The sequence below is a fragment of the Polypterus senegalus genome, chromosome 7, assembly GCF_016835505.1.
Source record: "Polypterus senegalus isolate Bchr_013 chromosome 7, ASM1683550v1, whole genome shotgun sequence".
Lineage (NCBI taxonomy): Eukaryota > Metazoa > Chordata > Cladistia > Polypteriformes > Polypteridae > Polypterus > Polypterus senegalus.
In genome coordinates, this window is record NC_053160.1 from 64,888,986 (window position 1) to 64,905,278 (window position 16,293).

Genomic DNA, 16,293 nt, shown 5'->3' on the forward strand with positions numbered 1-16,293 from the left:
TTCTGCTCAAATTGCTATGATCATAAGAAAATGGTTTATAGCATACCTCCTTCTTTTTGGTATGCCTGAATAGAGTCAGCCTTTCCAGGCCCCTGCTCAAATATAGGGTGTACTGTAATGTTATAAAGCACATAAGGCTGAAATGGACCTGCAAAGTTAAAGACACAGTTATAAAATATCACTTTTAAAACCAGGCTTTGTAAATTCAGTAGCAAGTGATACAGCAGAATATAACCACAAGAAAATGGACAAACCTCCAAAGTGTACATCACGGTCAATAACATAAGGTTCAGAATATAAAACTATTATGTACCACTGGTCTTTCAAAGTTAATTATTATAGAAAATAGTAAGAAAATAGTAGGGTATAGTGCATGGTCCTTTTCTAATTAATTATGAGAAGGTGAAAGCATTGCTCTTTTCCATGCATACAGATATTTACAATATAAATGTAATAAACAATGGGCAACACCCTGCCTCAGAGCCTAGAATTTTCATGTTCCCTCTGGCTTAGCATGGATATCCTTCGCACATTCCACTGAAGCGTGCATGGTGTTAATTAAACAGATAAATACAACGTGTAAGAGCATCTGCAAGTGTGTCCAGTGATAACTGGCAATTTGGAGTTAAATCTAGCTTTGTGCCTAATGCACAACTACCAAGTTCTTTAATGAAAAAAGTGGGCAAATTAACTAAATGAAATATGTGAAGGTCAGGTCAGGTCATGTTGGGGAGCATGCACTGGTACCGTGCGTTGCCACACCCACCACACAACAAAACGGCTTGGATCATGAATGGCAACTCCCAAGTCAATTCCCCCTTTCCGGAAATGACCTTCTATCTGCCACAGCCAGGTGTTACATCCACGTCACATGGCTGTAGCACTGCAATGGACGCTCCCTCACAAAGCAGGTAATGTGCCTCATTCTGGGCTGTGTGAGCAGCTGCTCATTCAACACAAAGTCAAACTATCAGTACCCAAGTGTTCTTCAAAGAGACACAGTACAAGAGGAGTCCAGTCTTCGTCTCAGGTCATAGCATAGCATCCATGTCTCGCAGCCATATAGCGAAACAGGAAGCACCAGGACTCTTAACAATTTGGACCTTCATCCTTTTGCACAGGAGCACCACACACCCCTTTCCAGTGACCTCATGACTCCCCCATGCTCTCCCAATCCATTTACTACCTTCATAGGAAGAGTCACCAGAGACATGAAAGTCACTGCTCAGGTAAGTAAACCTCACGACAAGGTCGACATTTCTCTTCACAGACAGACACACTGCCGATGGCTGTGCCCAAGAGGTCATTAAAGTCTTGGATCTTGGTTTTTATCCAGGATACTCACAAGCCCAGACACTCAGACTCGCTCAGTCTCTTGAAAACCCCAATCTGAGACTTAATTGACTCTGCGAGGATCACAGTGCCGTCAGCAAAGTCAAGATCAGTGAATCTTTCTACATTAACAGATGCCCCACAGCCAATGGATCCAATGATCCTGTCCAACACCCAGTCCACGAAAGCACTGAACAGAGAAGGAGCAAGAACACACCCCTGATGAACCCCAGAATCAACTAGGAAAAACGCAGAGGTTCTGCCTCCACTCTACACAGCACTCACATTACCAGTGTACAGGTTGGTCATGAAATCCAGCAACGTTGAATCCCACAAAGTTGCAGGATGTCTCACAAGGCAGCTTGATCAACTGAGTTGAACGCCTTATGAAAATTGACAAAGGCTACAAAAAAACTCTGCCGATATTTGCATTTGCATTCCATGAGAACCCTCAGTGCCAGGATGCAGTCGATGGTAGACTTCTTAGGTGAAAAACCTGACTTCTCCAGCCACTGGAAGGTGAGTCATTTTAAATTTTGTAATGAAATATATATATATATATATGTAAGCGGGGATCTCCGGATGTCACTCAAGTTGGAAAAAAGTAAAACAGTTATTATTTGGCAATTAATTTATTATTCAAATATTGTTCAAAAGTCAAACTGCCATTATTAACGAATAACAGATTATAGTTGCTACAAATCAATTTGAGTGCCTTATGATACACAACATTTTTTGTTTCGTCATTATGAGCAAGAACGTATCAATTCTTTCCTAAACATACTCTAGAACAGGCAACGTATAGATGGCCGTGTGAAAAGCATGGTTCTTTGAGGTAAACTTTAAGTGATTGTCTTTGCTCTTTATTTTTGGACATTGCAAATCCAAGATGTACTGGAAATTTAAGTAATTTGGGGATTTTACCCCATGGAAAACTCTTGAGTAATAGTCTATGTGTGTCTGTCTCACATATGCCCCATTTATGGGAAAGAGTACATTTACTGTAAGTACTTTTATATAGTTAATTGTGCAGTTTCCCATAAATAGGGTATATGTGAGACAGACGCACATAGTCTATTGCTCAAGTGTATTAATCATTTGGGAATCAATGATATGTAATTCCCAAAGGTGCCTGCCCACAACCAAAACAGCTAACCTCAACTGTTCTGCATTTTTGGTGATCTGACACAGCAGCACCGCTCATATCTGCTACAATACTAAGCACATCTGGAGGGGCATTTTTAAGCACACCATCAAACCCTCAGCTGTACTTACTTCTAGCTCCAGTTGTGTTTTCTTTTTTACTTTAAAAGGTTTGCTCAGGTAGAAATCCACTTCTCAGTTCAAGGTTGTGCAGAGCCAGAATCTACCTTGGCAGAGTCAGGCACAACCCAACCACAATAAATATAATGCAGGAGCCAGCACTGGATGGGCCACCATACTGTCTTAAGACACCCATAGTCAAGGTAGAAGTATTATGAGGAAGAAACCAGCACTCCCTGTTACATCTTCATGCCACCAAGTCTTTACAAAATTGTAAAATATGCCAAATCTTATAATCAGTCCTGCTTCTTACATTTTTAATGATAGTTTTTGTTGAGTTCAGTTTAGTCTCTCCTGGTATGGCTTCATTAATTCATTTGCACTTTTGTATATCTATTATACAGAGTTTCTGTTTGCAAGAATTTGCCATATCACTTGTTGTTATAGACAATGGGATCTTATTTGCAAAATACCTGACCACAACTCAAATTGCACAAATGTCATATACTATACACATTACATAATTTTGAAAAATGCTTTCAAATACGTATGGAAAGATTATTCTTATAAGTTAGCAGTATTTCAAAGCTCCATTAAAATACAAGCTCCACAGCATTAGGGAAGACTGGCTACTACAGAAAGTCGAAACAAAAAGTAGAAAAGGCATCGATGTAACTTAGGGAAATTAATAGAATTATTTTATTGCCTCTAAATGGAAAAGGTCCTTCTTTCCTGTAAAAAACATTTAACACTGGTTACATTGCCTAAGCCACTTGACAGGCTACATGAAACTCCCAGATCCCCATTATTGACATACAATGCATGAACTGGACATTTTATTAACTGGTTAGTGTGCTATAAAGCTGTTTATATCTACACTTACCACAATAAACTAAAATACAGTGAATTAGGGGTCTCCCTGGTCCCAGAAAGCCATAGTTACAGTAGGGTTTTGCTCCAATTAATTCCCACGTTAGAAAAAAACATTTCTGCAGTTGATGAAATTATTTAATTCTCTCTCATCCGGCTTTGTCATGCATTTCCGATACTGCAGATTTCTTTTGGAAACTGAATTTACAAGAGTGACTTAAAATGATCACATTTTCAAAGGGTGTTCTGGGATTCATTAATGCATCTCTGAAATTTTACTTAAGAGATGTACTTTAAAGCCAAACTAAAATCATTTCATATGATGCTTATTAGATTAGCTCTTACCTTTAAGCAGTACAGTAGAGATGTTTGAATACTGAAATTCTATTTTGTTGGAATCAGCATCGGCACACCAGTCAATTATATATCTCTTTACTGTTTCATCAGGTTCCTTCCATTTGACCCATAAATGATCATCCTGAGAATAAGCGTGTAAACCTTCCAGTTGCAGCAGGCCTACAGAAACAAAAACACAATAAATTATAGCTCAGTGCTGAAGCAAAATCTAAGCATGTGACTTCATTCCAAGCTAAAACTGAGAAAACCTGTGTTCAAAAAATAATAAGCATTCTGTCTTGCTATTGTTGTTTAAATTAAAATAAAATAATATAAGCATTTGCCTGTGGAATATCATGCCATGGCAAGACCCAAAGTAAAAAGTTTGCTTGTGTCACACTGCACCAGATATCAATGAGTTGAGTCAGTCATTTCAAAAGAACTGGACGATAATGCACCCAGTCCATTGTGTAGAATTCCTAAACACGTTTATGAAATGCATGGTCTGATGGATCTGATCTAATCTGATTTGATCCATTTACCTAACTTTATATTAAAGAATCCAGTGAGCTGTAACCAGACCTAGAAAAAGCAGGCTTAATTCAGAATCTATCTCGTAGCAGAATGTCATTCTACCACATAGCACACACTCCACCCCACTTATACAGGGTTCATTTCTAGATTATAAGATATATATCTTTAATAAAAAAAACAGAGTAGACCTGAGAAGAACATGCAAACTCCAGAGTGACTATGCTGGAGCTGTAGTGGAGACTGCATGCAGACTAGTCCAATTGATCCACAAATACATGCGTTTCTCATAAAATACTTCTCTTCTTCTCAAATCCAATCGATGTGTGTATTAGGTGAAGTGGCGGCTCTAAAGTTAGCAGGTGTAAGTCAGTGGACTTATGAGTCACTGCGTCATGTCCTACACTGCACTGAGTCCATCAGGATTAAGCTTTAACTAAGTGCAACTCTAGATTTTTTGTTATAGAAATCTTTCTTGTGCTCATGATCCATCCATCCATCCATTATCCAACCCACTATATCCTAACTATAGGGTCACGGGGGTCTGCTGGAGCCAATTCCAGCCAACACAGGGCGCAAGGCAGGAAACCAACCCCAGGCAGGGCGCCAGCCCACCGCAGGGCACAAACACACACCCACAAACCCAGGTATACATTAGGGACAATTTAGGACCGCCAATGCACCTAACTTGCATGGCTTTGGACTGTGAGAGGAAACCGGAGCACCCAGAGGAAACCCACGCAGACATGGGGAATACACTGGCGATCCTAAATTGTTCCTAGTGTATGCTTGGTGTGTGTGCCCTGCCCAGAGATTTGTTCCTGCCGTGCACCCTGTGATGGCTTAGATTGGCTCCAGCAGACCCCCGTGACCCTGTGTTAGGATAAAGCAGGTTGGATAATGACTGACTGACAGACTGACCATTCAGTCCTTCAAGCTTGTTCGGTTCAGTGGAGTAGCTAGGAGTGGGTGGAGGGGGCGGTCCGCCCCAGGCGACATATTTTTGGGGTCGGCATTATTGGCCAAAAGGTATAATTCATGTGTAAGCAGCAGGGTTTGGAAAAATATCACTCATGAATGAAAAAAGTAAAATTCTCCAATTTATATCCACAAATGTTTCAAAAATAATTTTCAGACTGTCCTTCTGTGATGGCATCAGACACAGCAGTTGACATTTATGAGGCAATAACAAAAATAAACATAAACATTACACTGATAATAATTTCTAGGAAGATAAACAACTAATTTACACTTTATAATTTCATTTCGTTATCAATCCAAATGCATACTTGCTCTGTGCAGAAAACATTCCCATCTATCACTTGTACGACACATTGGTTCTGGTTTTCGCAGCGTAATTATATTAAACTAATAATTAGAGCACGGCTTATCAGTGAGTCTAAACTAAATTCTTGTCTAGTTGATGCTTATAAATAATTATATTTGAAAAACTATTACTCTTTCTCTATATATGAATAAATGTATGCAAAATGTATCTTCTCTACACGTCATTTTAATTTTGCATTTAAATAGGTTAACCTATTCAGATATGTTGGAGGACGGCAAATTGAAGCACCACCCCGCCCTGAGCGGCACGAAAACGAGCTACGTGACTTTTTTCGGTTAGCGAACAGCAAAATTGTCCTAATATCTCATCTAGATACTTTTTAAAAGTATCACATAATCTATTGTTTTGATCATGTGTTTTGTTTAAAAGAATGAGTAACATGTGGCTTCTTTTTCAATACATTTTGACAGTGGGAGAGCAAAAATCTTAGAAGTTTATAATGAGAACTAGCAAAATACCCATGCATCGCAGTGAAGTAGTGTGTTAAAGAAGTAATGAAAAAGAAAAGGAAACATGTTAATAATAATGTAACATGATTGACAATATATTATATATATATATATATATATATATATATATATATATATATATATATATATATATATATACACACATACATATACATACATATATACATACATATATATATATATACATATACTAGACATTAAGCCCGTTACAATAACGGGTGCTAGAACAGTAGTGCATAGACATTAGTAGGAACAGTCTATATTAAATGGCAAGGGACCTTGACCTCATTCTCTTTCTTGTCTTAATTTTTTTTTTGTCAAAAATATTTTTTCAAGAAGCCTAAAGTAAAATAATAATAAAAATAAAATAGAAATGTACATGACAATACAGTAAGTATAATTAATATTGCCTTAGTGTAAAACTTTGTAACAATCTGTAAGACACAATATCTGAAGAAGATATTTAGGTAAAATTTTCAATTTTTTTACCTCATGAAATTTTTCTGTACAATTTCATTATAGACAACATTCTGTCTGAGTTTGGCAACAGTTTGTCTTGTTCAGGAATCTGTACAACCTTGACAACAACATCTGGAAAACTTCTAACTCTTGATAATGCAACTGTATACTGTATAACTGACCATGGCTGAATACTGGGCCTGGCAAGTAAATGCCAACCTTTTCTAAGGTTTGCTCTTCTCAGTCTTTCTCTTTTAACATTTTTCTGACAGTCATTTTCTTTTTCTTCAATCGATCTATTTGCTCATATTTTTCTTTGTCTTTCAGCGTTTCTTTTGTTGATGTTTACTTGTTGAGCTGACCGTTCTTCCAGGAGATGTTGCTTATATAGGATTTGATTGTCTGTGTCTTTTGTCCTACTTGACGTGTTCTATTTTTGGGTGGCATGTTGTTAGTAGATACGTCTGTAATATTTTCTCCTACAGTAATACTGGCTTGTATGTGGCTGTAATATGCATCCTTTAATATGTCTTTAATTTTCTCTCGCAGTAATACTCGTTTGTATTCCCATAAAATGCCTGTAATTATCTCTGACAGTAATACTGGCTTTGATGTCCGTAATATGACTTTAATTTTCTGTCACAACAGTGGGCAATCAGCAGAGTGTCCCCAGCAACTGATGTAATGTGTGGCGTGCTGCTTATAATCGTGCCTGTGGCGTCTCCCCAGCAAGTACTGTGCAGTTCCCCTGCAAGTATTTTAATCTGTGGGGGCGTGCAACTGATTATTTTGTGTGGCGTCTCTCCAACAACGGATTTTATGTGCGCTGCCGCGACTACCCAATCAGCACTCTCCCCAGCAATGGTGTCCTTTATATCTTATCATGTGTGGCCATGGAAAGCCCATTCACTGCTCGCCCAGCTTCCAGTGTGTGTGTGTCCACGTGCCGAGCGCATGGGCGGGGCACGGTAAAATGTGCAGCGCGGCCAGAGCATGCACACTTCACCAGAAGACACACACACACGGACACCTGGACGCACACAGGGGTTTTATTAAAGAGGATGATATACACATATATATACATATATATACATACACTCACCTAAAGGATTATTAGGAACACCATACTAATACGGCGTTTGACCCCCTTTCGCCTTCAGAACTGCCTTAATTCTATGTGGCATTGATTCAACAATGTGCTGAAAGCATTCTTTAGAAATGTTGGCCCATATTGATAGGATAGCATCTTGCAGTTGATTGAGATTTGTGGGATGCACATCCAGGGCACGAAGCTGCCATTCCACCACATCCCAAAGATGCTCTATTGGGTTGAGATCTGGTGACTGTGGGGGCCATTTTAGTACAGTGAACTCATTGTCATGTTCAAGAAACCAATTTGAAATGATTCGAGCTTTGTGACATGGTGCATTAACCTGCTGGAAGTAGCCATCAGAGGATGGGTACATGGTGGTCATGAAGGGATGGACATGGTCAGAAACAATGCTCAGGTAGCCCATGGCATTTAAACGATGCCCAATTGGCACTAAGGGGCCTAAAGTGTGCCAAGAAAACATCCCCCACACCATTACACCACCACCACCAGCCTGCACAGTGGTAACAAGGCATGATGGATCCATGTTCTCATTCTGTTTACGCCAAATTCTGACTCTACCATTTGAATGTCTCAACAGAAATCGAGACTCATCAGACCAGGCAACATATTTCCAGTCTTCAACTGTCCAATTTTGGTGAGCTTGTGCAAATTGTAGCCTCTTTTTCCTATTTGTAGTGGAGATGAGTGGAACCCGGTGGGGTCTTCTGCTGTTGTAGCCCATCCGCCTCAAGGTTGTGCGTGTTGTGGCTTCACAAATGCTTTGCTGCATACCTCGGTTGTAACGAGTGGTTATTTCAGTCAAAGTTGCTCTTTTATCAGCTTGAATCAGTCGGCCCATTCTCCTCTGACCTCTAGCATCAACAAGGCATTTTCGCCCACAGGACTGCTGCATACTGGATGTTTTTCCCTTTTCACACCATTCTTTGTAAACCCTAAAAATGGTTGTGCGTGAAAATCCCAGTAACTGAGCAGATTATGAAATACTCAGACCGGCCCGTCTGGCACCAACAACCATGCCACGCTCAAAATTGCTTAAATCACCTTTCTTTCCCATTCTGACATTCAGTTTGGAGTTCAGGAGATTGTCTTGACCAGGACCACACCCCTAAATGCATTGAAGCAACTGCCATGTGATTGGTTGATCAGATAATTGCATTAATGAGAAATTGAACATGTGTTCCTAATAATCCTTTAGGTGTGTGTATATATACACATATATATATATCTATACTAATAAAAGGCAAAGCCCTCACTGACTCACTCACTCACTCACTCACTCACTGACTGACTCACTGACTCATCACTAATTCTCCAACTTCCCGTGTAGGTAGGAGGCTGAAATTTGGCAGGCTCATTCCTTACAGCTTACTTACAAAAGTTGGGCAGGTTTCATTTCGAAATTCTACGCGTAATGGTCATAACTGGAACCTATTTTTTCGTCCATATACTATAATGGGAGGCGTAATTTAGTGCCTGCCCATATAAGGCCATATGTCAGCGGCAATCCAATAGAAACACTGACGCTAAATATTCACGGGTGAAGGACTGTGCTTATGGAGAGGAAGATGAGATGGTCAGGGTGGTGTTTGGCACATACTCAGCGAAACTGCGAGAGAAACTTTTAAGTGCCGGGTCTTAGCTAACAATAAATACAGCCGTGGACATCGCACGAGATGGCACCAGCACAGCTGGGAACCTTCGATGCATGTGCACCGAACTGACGTGAACTGACGCAGTGCACAGACAAAAAGCAACAGTTCCAAAGAGTGCTGAACAAAAACCGAATTACACAATTGAGAAGGCAGCAAAAAAAAATATGAAGCGTCTGACACATACAAGCATATTCATAAGTGCAGCTACTGCGGAAACAAAGCACACGGTGGAAAAAGTCAATGCCCCGCTAAAGGAAGACAGTGTAAAAAAAACCCCGTGCATGCAGTGTGTCACGTCTCAGATAAAGAGGAAGACGAGCTGTTTATTGATGCAGTAAGAAACGAATCGATGAATGAAACCTGTTATCTTTACAACGATTGACAAACACGGAATGTGACTTGAATACAACACGTCCTACAAATACGAACCTGATTGAAAGAAATAATGATATGTTCCCTTTTCTTTTTCATAACTTCTTTAACACACTACTTCTCCTCCTGAAGCGATATATATATATATATATATATATATATATATATATATATATATATATATATATATATATATATATATATATATATATATATATATATCCCGATCTACATACTCTCAAATAGACAAACCACACGCCATGGCGCAATAGAAGAGGCTTCGCCTCTAGCACCGACGTCTGAGGTTCGATTCCCGAGAGGGGGTGCACTGAGTATGCACCCCTGATGACCCCAAAATTAGGGCGAAACACGTGTCGCGTACTCTGCATTATTTCACAGTAAAATTATTTCAATATATATATACATACATATATATACACACATGATTTTCATTTTACCCTTGCATCCCCTTGGTTTGAGACGTATGAAAAAATATGCGGTTAATGCAGAAAGACAGATCACCAAGTGAAGCTTTATGAATAATAGATACTTTATTCGCCATCAATGATTGTTTTGGTAAAGCTATACTCAGTGTAATCATTAGATGAACAGTAAAAAAGTAAGAGCGAGGGGAGGGTGACTTAATGAGGCACGCAGGCGAAACCACAATAGCACGCGAGCTTGATGTAGTGCGCGTCAACTTGATCTGAATTGCGCGATCACATTTGAAAAAATATATCTTTTCAAGTTGTATTTAGTCGAAACAAATATCTTTGGTTGGAATGTAAGGCGAATTTACTCTTTACATTTCTATGGTGAAGAAAAATGTATGCTATGATGCCTACATTTAACTTACATTCCTACCAAAGACATTTCTGTCGACTAAATAAAAATTCCTTCTATTTAAAATTTAAATAGAACTTGAACAGATACGATAGTTCATAATATCCACGCAGACTTGCACGTAAGAGCGGGAGACATCCGTTTTATCAAGCAGCGTATTGCACTGATACGAAATAGCCTGCCCATTTAATTATTTAGGAATGGATAAATAAATTAAGATTTTGTACAAATAATGTTTTTCATTTTTCTTCCTTGATGGATTCTGGCACCCCCTGCAACAGTTGCTCACACCCCAAAGAGTGTATATATATATATATATATATATATATATATATATATCTATACTAATAAAAGGCAAAGCCCTCACTCACTCACTCACTCACTCACTCACTCACTGACTCATCACTAATTCTCCAACTTCCCGTAGGTAGAAGGCTGAAATTTGGCAGGCTTATTCCTTACAGCTTACTTACAAAAGTTGGGCAGGTTTCATTTCGAAATTCTACGCATAAGGGTCATAACTGGAAGCTATTTTTCCCCATATAATGTAATGGAGTCTTGAGTTGGAGATGGCCGTGGGGGGCGGAGTTTCGTGTGACATCATCACGCCTCCTACGTAAGTACGTAGAGAACAAGGAAGAACTCCAAACAGCGATCAGCACAAAACGCCATTTCACAATTGAGAAGGCAGAAAAACATTATGAAGCAAATGATGCATACAAGCATATTCATAAGTACAGCTACTGCGGAAACAAAGCACGGCGTGAACCGTAAGTTTATATTAAATTAAGTTCATAGACAGGCTGCCACTAGCGCTTGTAATTTAGTGCCTGCTCATATAAGGCCGTCCATCAGCGCAATCCAATACAAACACTGCCGTAAATGTTCACGGGTGAAGGACTGTGCTTATGCAGAGGAAGATGAGATGGTCAGGGTGGTGTTTGGCACAAACTCATTGAAACTGCGAGAGAAACTTTTAAGTGCCGGGTCTTAGCTGACATTACACGAGATGGCACCAGTACAGCTGGGAACCTTCGATGCAAGAACACCAAGCTGCTCACGTGAACTGGCGCAATGCGCAGACAAAAAGCAACAGTTCCAAAGAGTGCTGAACAAAAACCGAATTACACAATTGAGAAGGCAGCAAAAAATATGAAGCGCCTTATACATACAATCATATTCATAAGTGCAGCTACTGCGGAAACAAAGCACACGGTGGAAAAAGTGAATGTCCTGCTAAAGGAAGACAGTGTAAAAAAAACGTGCATGCAGTTTGTCACATCACAGATAAAAGGAAGACGAGCTGTTTATTGATGCAGTAAGGAACTAATCGATGAATGAAACCTCTTATCTTTACAACGATTGACAAACACGGAATGTAACTTGAACACATCCTACAAATACGAGCCTGATTGAAAGAAATAATGATAATCAAATCCTTGATGACAGCAACATTCAATAACACTCACAAAACAATTACTGTATATTGACAATCATGTTACGTTATTTTTAAAATGTTCCCTTTTCTTTTTCATAACTTCTACTTCTCCACTGCGTACACGGGTATATATATAAATGTATATATATACCCGATCTACAATACATACTTTAGCATAGACAAGCCACACGCTGTGGCTCAATTGTAGAGTCTTCGCCTCTAACGCCGAGGTTCGATTCCCGAGAGGGGTGTACTGACTATGTACGCTACCGATTCATTTTACCTTCGATCTCCTTGGTTTGGGACGTATGAAAAATATTAGGTTAACGCAGAATCATGTTACGTTATTTTTAAAATTTTCCTTTCTTAGCACAAGCACAGCTGAGAAGCTTCGATGCATGTACTCCATAACGCTAAAAATAACGCATTTAATCACACTTTCAATTCCAAGCAAACGGGAACTTTTGTCAATGCATGATTTCCTGGTACATCCATTACACTGATGCACACATCACAGCTACAAAAATGTTAGAGTCGGAATAAAGCGCTTCCTACGACTGATCATTTGACTACCCGAGCGAAGCCTTGATAAAAGCATGGTTTTGTGCACACTGAAAAGCAAGCAAAATTAGATGCATTACAGAAAGCGGACTTTGTGGCTCTTACTGGGGATCATTGGACTTCCGTGACCGTTAGTAATTCTAAATACATCTAATTACAAAATGTTCAATGATCACACTGTTTTAGCCTAATGTACAAAATAATTTTGGCTAATGTTACTCAGAGTTTAAAGAGTAAGCTGGTCAAATTACCTTTTATGTTTCTGACTTATTTTTTAAGAAGAAAACTGCACTTTATGTTGAAATTTTGGTTATTATTATTTAAAGACAATACTATTCTGAAAATGTACTTAAAGTACTTAAACTACCACTTTATTTTTAAGTCTGCCCAATTTTAACCAGGGATGATATTTTTGTTTCTGTTTTGAATTCAAATGCAGTTTAAAAGCTTTTTTTCAGAAATTAAAACAGCTTCAGTTTACAATATTCATGTCCATGTCTATTATTTGATTCTGTCGCCCACTAAAACTTTTTTAAATTAAAAAAAAACATTTGCGATTTGGGGCAAATTTACGTGTGCGATTACATACGATTAATCAAGATTAATTCTTACACAGCCTCTAATTAATTGGATTAATTTTTTAATCGAGTCCCACCTAATATATATATATGTAGATATATATATATGTAGATTTGTATATGTGTATATACAGTATGTATATATGTGTGTGTGTATATATACAGTATGTGTATATATGTATATGTATATATGTATGTGTGTATATGTATATATATAACTGTATATATATGTGTATAGATGTGTATATATATATATATATATATTTATATATATATATATATATATGCCAGCAACACTCATGACAATGACAAAACAATTACATTGTCAATCATGTTACGTTATTATTAAAATGTTTCCTTTTCTTTTTACTTCTCCGCTGCCAATTGCAGGTATTTTGCTATATATATATATATCTATACTAATAAAAGGCAAAGCCCTCACTCACTCACTCACTGACTCATCACTAATTCTCCAACTTCCCGTGTGGGTGGAAGGCTGAAATTTGGCAGGTTCATTCCTTACAGCTTCCTTACAAAAGTTGGGCAGGTTTTATATCGAAATTCTACGCGTAATGGTCATAACTGGAAGCAGTTTTTCTCCATTTACTGTAATGGAGATGAGCTTCAACGCCGTGGGGGAGTTTCGTGTGACATCATCACGCCTCCCACGTAATCACGCAGTACATAGAAAACCAGGAAGAGCTCAAAAAAGCGCTGCATTATATAATTGAGAAGGCAGCGAAACAATAAGAAGCGAGCGAGTGACATATACAACCATATTCATGAGTTCTGCTACTTCGGAAACAAAGCACGATGTAAACCTACACTTTAAATTAAGTTCATAGACAGGCTGCGCTGGCGCTTTGTAATTTAGTGCCTGCCCATATAAGGCCGTCCGCCAGCGCAATCCAATAGCAAACTGCCACGGGTAAATATTCACGGGTGAAGGACTGTGCTTATGGAGAGGAAGATGAGATGGTCAGGGTGGTGTTTGACACAAACTCAGCGAAACTGCGAGAGAAAGTTTTAAGTGCCAGGACTAAGGTAACATTAAATACAGCCATGGACATAGCACGAGATGGCACCAGCACAGCTGGGAACCTTCGATGCAAGTACACCGAGCGGCTCACGTGAACTGACGCAGTGCACAGATAAAAAGCAACAGTTCCAAAGAGCGCTGAACAAAAACCGAATTACACAATTGAAAAGGCAGCAAAAATATGAAGCGCCTGATAAGCATATTCATAAATGCAGCTACTGTGGAAACAAAGCACACGGTGGAAAAAGTCAATGTCCCGCTAAAGGAAGACAGTGTAAAAAACCCGTGCATGCAGTGTGTCAGGTCTCAGATAAAGAAGAAGACGAGCTGTTTATTGATGCAGTAAGAAACGAATCGATGAATGAAACCTGTCATCTTTACAACGATTGACAAACACGGAATGTAACTTGAACACAACACATCCTACAAATACGAACCTGATTGAAAGAAATAATGATAATCAAATCCTTGATGACAGCAACACTCAGTAACACTCACAAAACAAATACTGTATATTGACAGTCATGTTACGTTATTTTTAAAATGTTCCCTTTTCTTTTTCTACCTTTTTTAACACACTACTTCTCCGCTGCGATATATCCCGCTCTACATACTCGAATAATGGATACTTTATTCGCCATCAATGATTGTTTTGGTAAAGCCATACTCAGTGTATTCATTAGATGAACGGTAAAAAAGTAAGAGCGAGGGAGGATGACTCATTGAGGCATGCAGGCTGTAGTCTTGCGTCAACTCTATCTGAATTGCGCGATCACATTTGAAAAATATATCTTTTCAAGTTCTATTTAGTCCATATGTGTCAAACTCAAGGGCAGGGCCACATCCGCCCAGCGTGTAATTATATCCGCCCGAGATCATTTTATATACTGTATTATTGTTATTAAAGCCGGGTATATGAAGTGCTGGTAACACAATAAACTACAGATCCCATAATGCAGCGCTTCAGCTGCCTTGCCGAACACTTACCGCTTACTAGAGTTATTGCGCACTGAGTTTGCACGGCGCTTTGGTGACTTTGAAGAACAAAAAAAGTCAGTCTACATGCGGCTCGAACCTTGTGCATGTTTGGTAGCACATATCTGTGTGAGAAGCCCTTCTCAGTGATAAAGACTAACAAAACAGCACACAGGAGTCGCCTCACTGATGAGCACCTGCAATCCATCCTGAGAATCTCCACAACACAGAACCTCACATCAAACAGAAACGAACTTGTGGCCAAAAAAAGATGCCAGGCGTCCAGCTCTAAAATGACATATGAGCAAAGAGAACTGAATGATTTGATTTGTTATTGCACGTAAGAGCGGAGTCAACCGTTTTAACAAACAGCGTATTGCACTGATACGAAATAGCTGTGTGTGTATATATGTAGATATGTATGTATATGTATATATATGTTTATATATATGTTTATGTGTGTGTGTGTAAATATATATATATATATATATATATATATATATATATATATATATATATATGACAACAACACTCATCACTCACAACAGTGACAAAACAATTACATTGACAATCAGGTTACGTTATTTTCAAAATGTTTCCTTTTCCTTTCATTGCTTCTTTAACACACTACTTCTCCGCTGCGAAGCGCGGGTATTTTGCTAGTATATAATATAAATAGATAGATATGACAACAACACTCATATCAATGACAAAACAATTACATTAACAATCATCTTACGTTATTTTTAAAATGTTTGCTTTTCTTTTCATAACTTCTTTAACACACTACTTCTCCTGCGAGCTGGTATTCTGCTAGTATTTATATATATTTATATATATATATATATATATATATATATATATATATATATATATATATATATATATATATATATATATATAAACTGCTCAAAAAATTAAAGGAACACTTTGAAAACACATCAGATGGTACTTATTTCGGTGGTATGATGCCACTGTCGGCCGGCATATTGAACTTTTAAACGGTCTTTGTTACTTATGGGCCCATCTTCAAGAAATATGGTATGCGGGTTCCCAACGCTAACTGAATCCTACTTACATACATATATACGTCCATAGCCTGCAGCTCGGTC

The 16,293-nt window shown here is 38.5% G+C and overlaps 1 protein-coding gene across 1 annotated transcript in view; it reads right to left on the reverse strand.

Annotated features, from left to right (window-relative positions):
- LOC120532610 (interleukin-6 receptor subunit beta-like) overlaps window positions 1-16,293 on the reverse strand; it is a 149,753-nt gene that overhangs the window by 15,874 nt on the left and 117,586 nt on the right. Inside the window, exons 10-11 of the mRNA XM_039758762.1 lie at window positions 3,811-3,981; window positions 47-148 (exon numbers count right to left, since the gene is read on the reverse strand). Coding sequence (XP_039614696.1) covers window positions 47-148; window positions 3,811-3,981 — 273 coding nt within the window. The remainder of the gene's footprint in view (window positions 1-46; window positions 149-3,810; window positions 3,982-16,293) is intronic.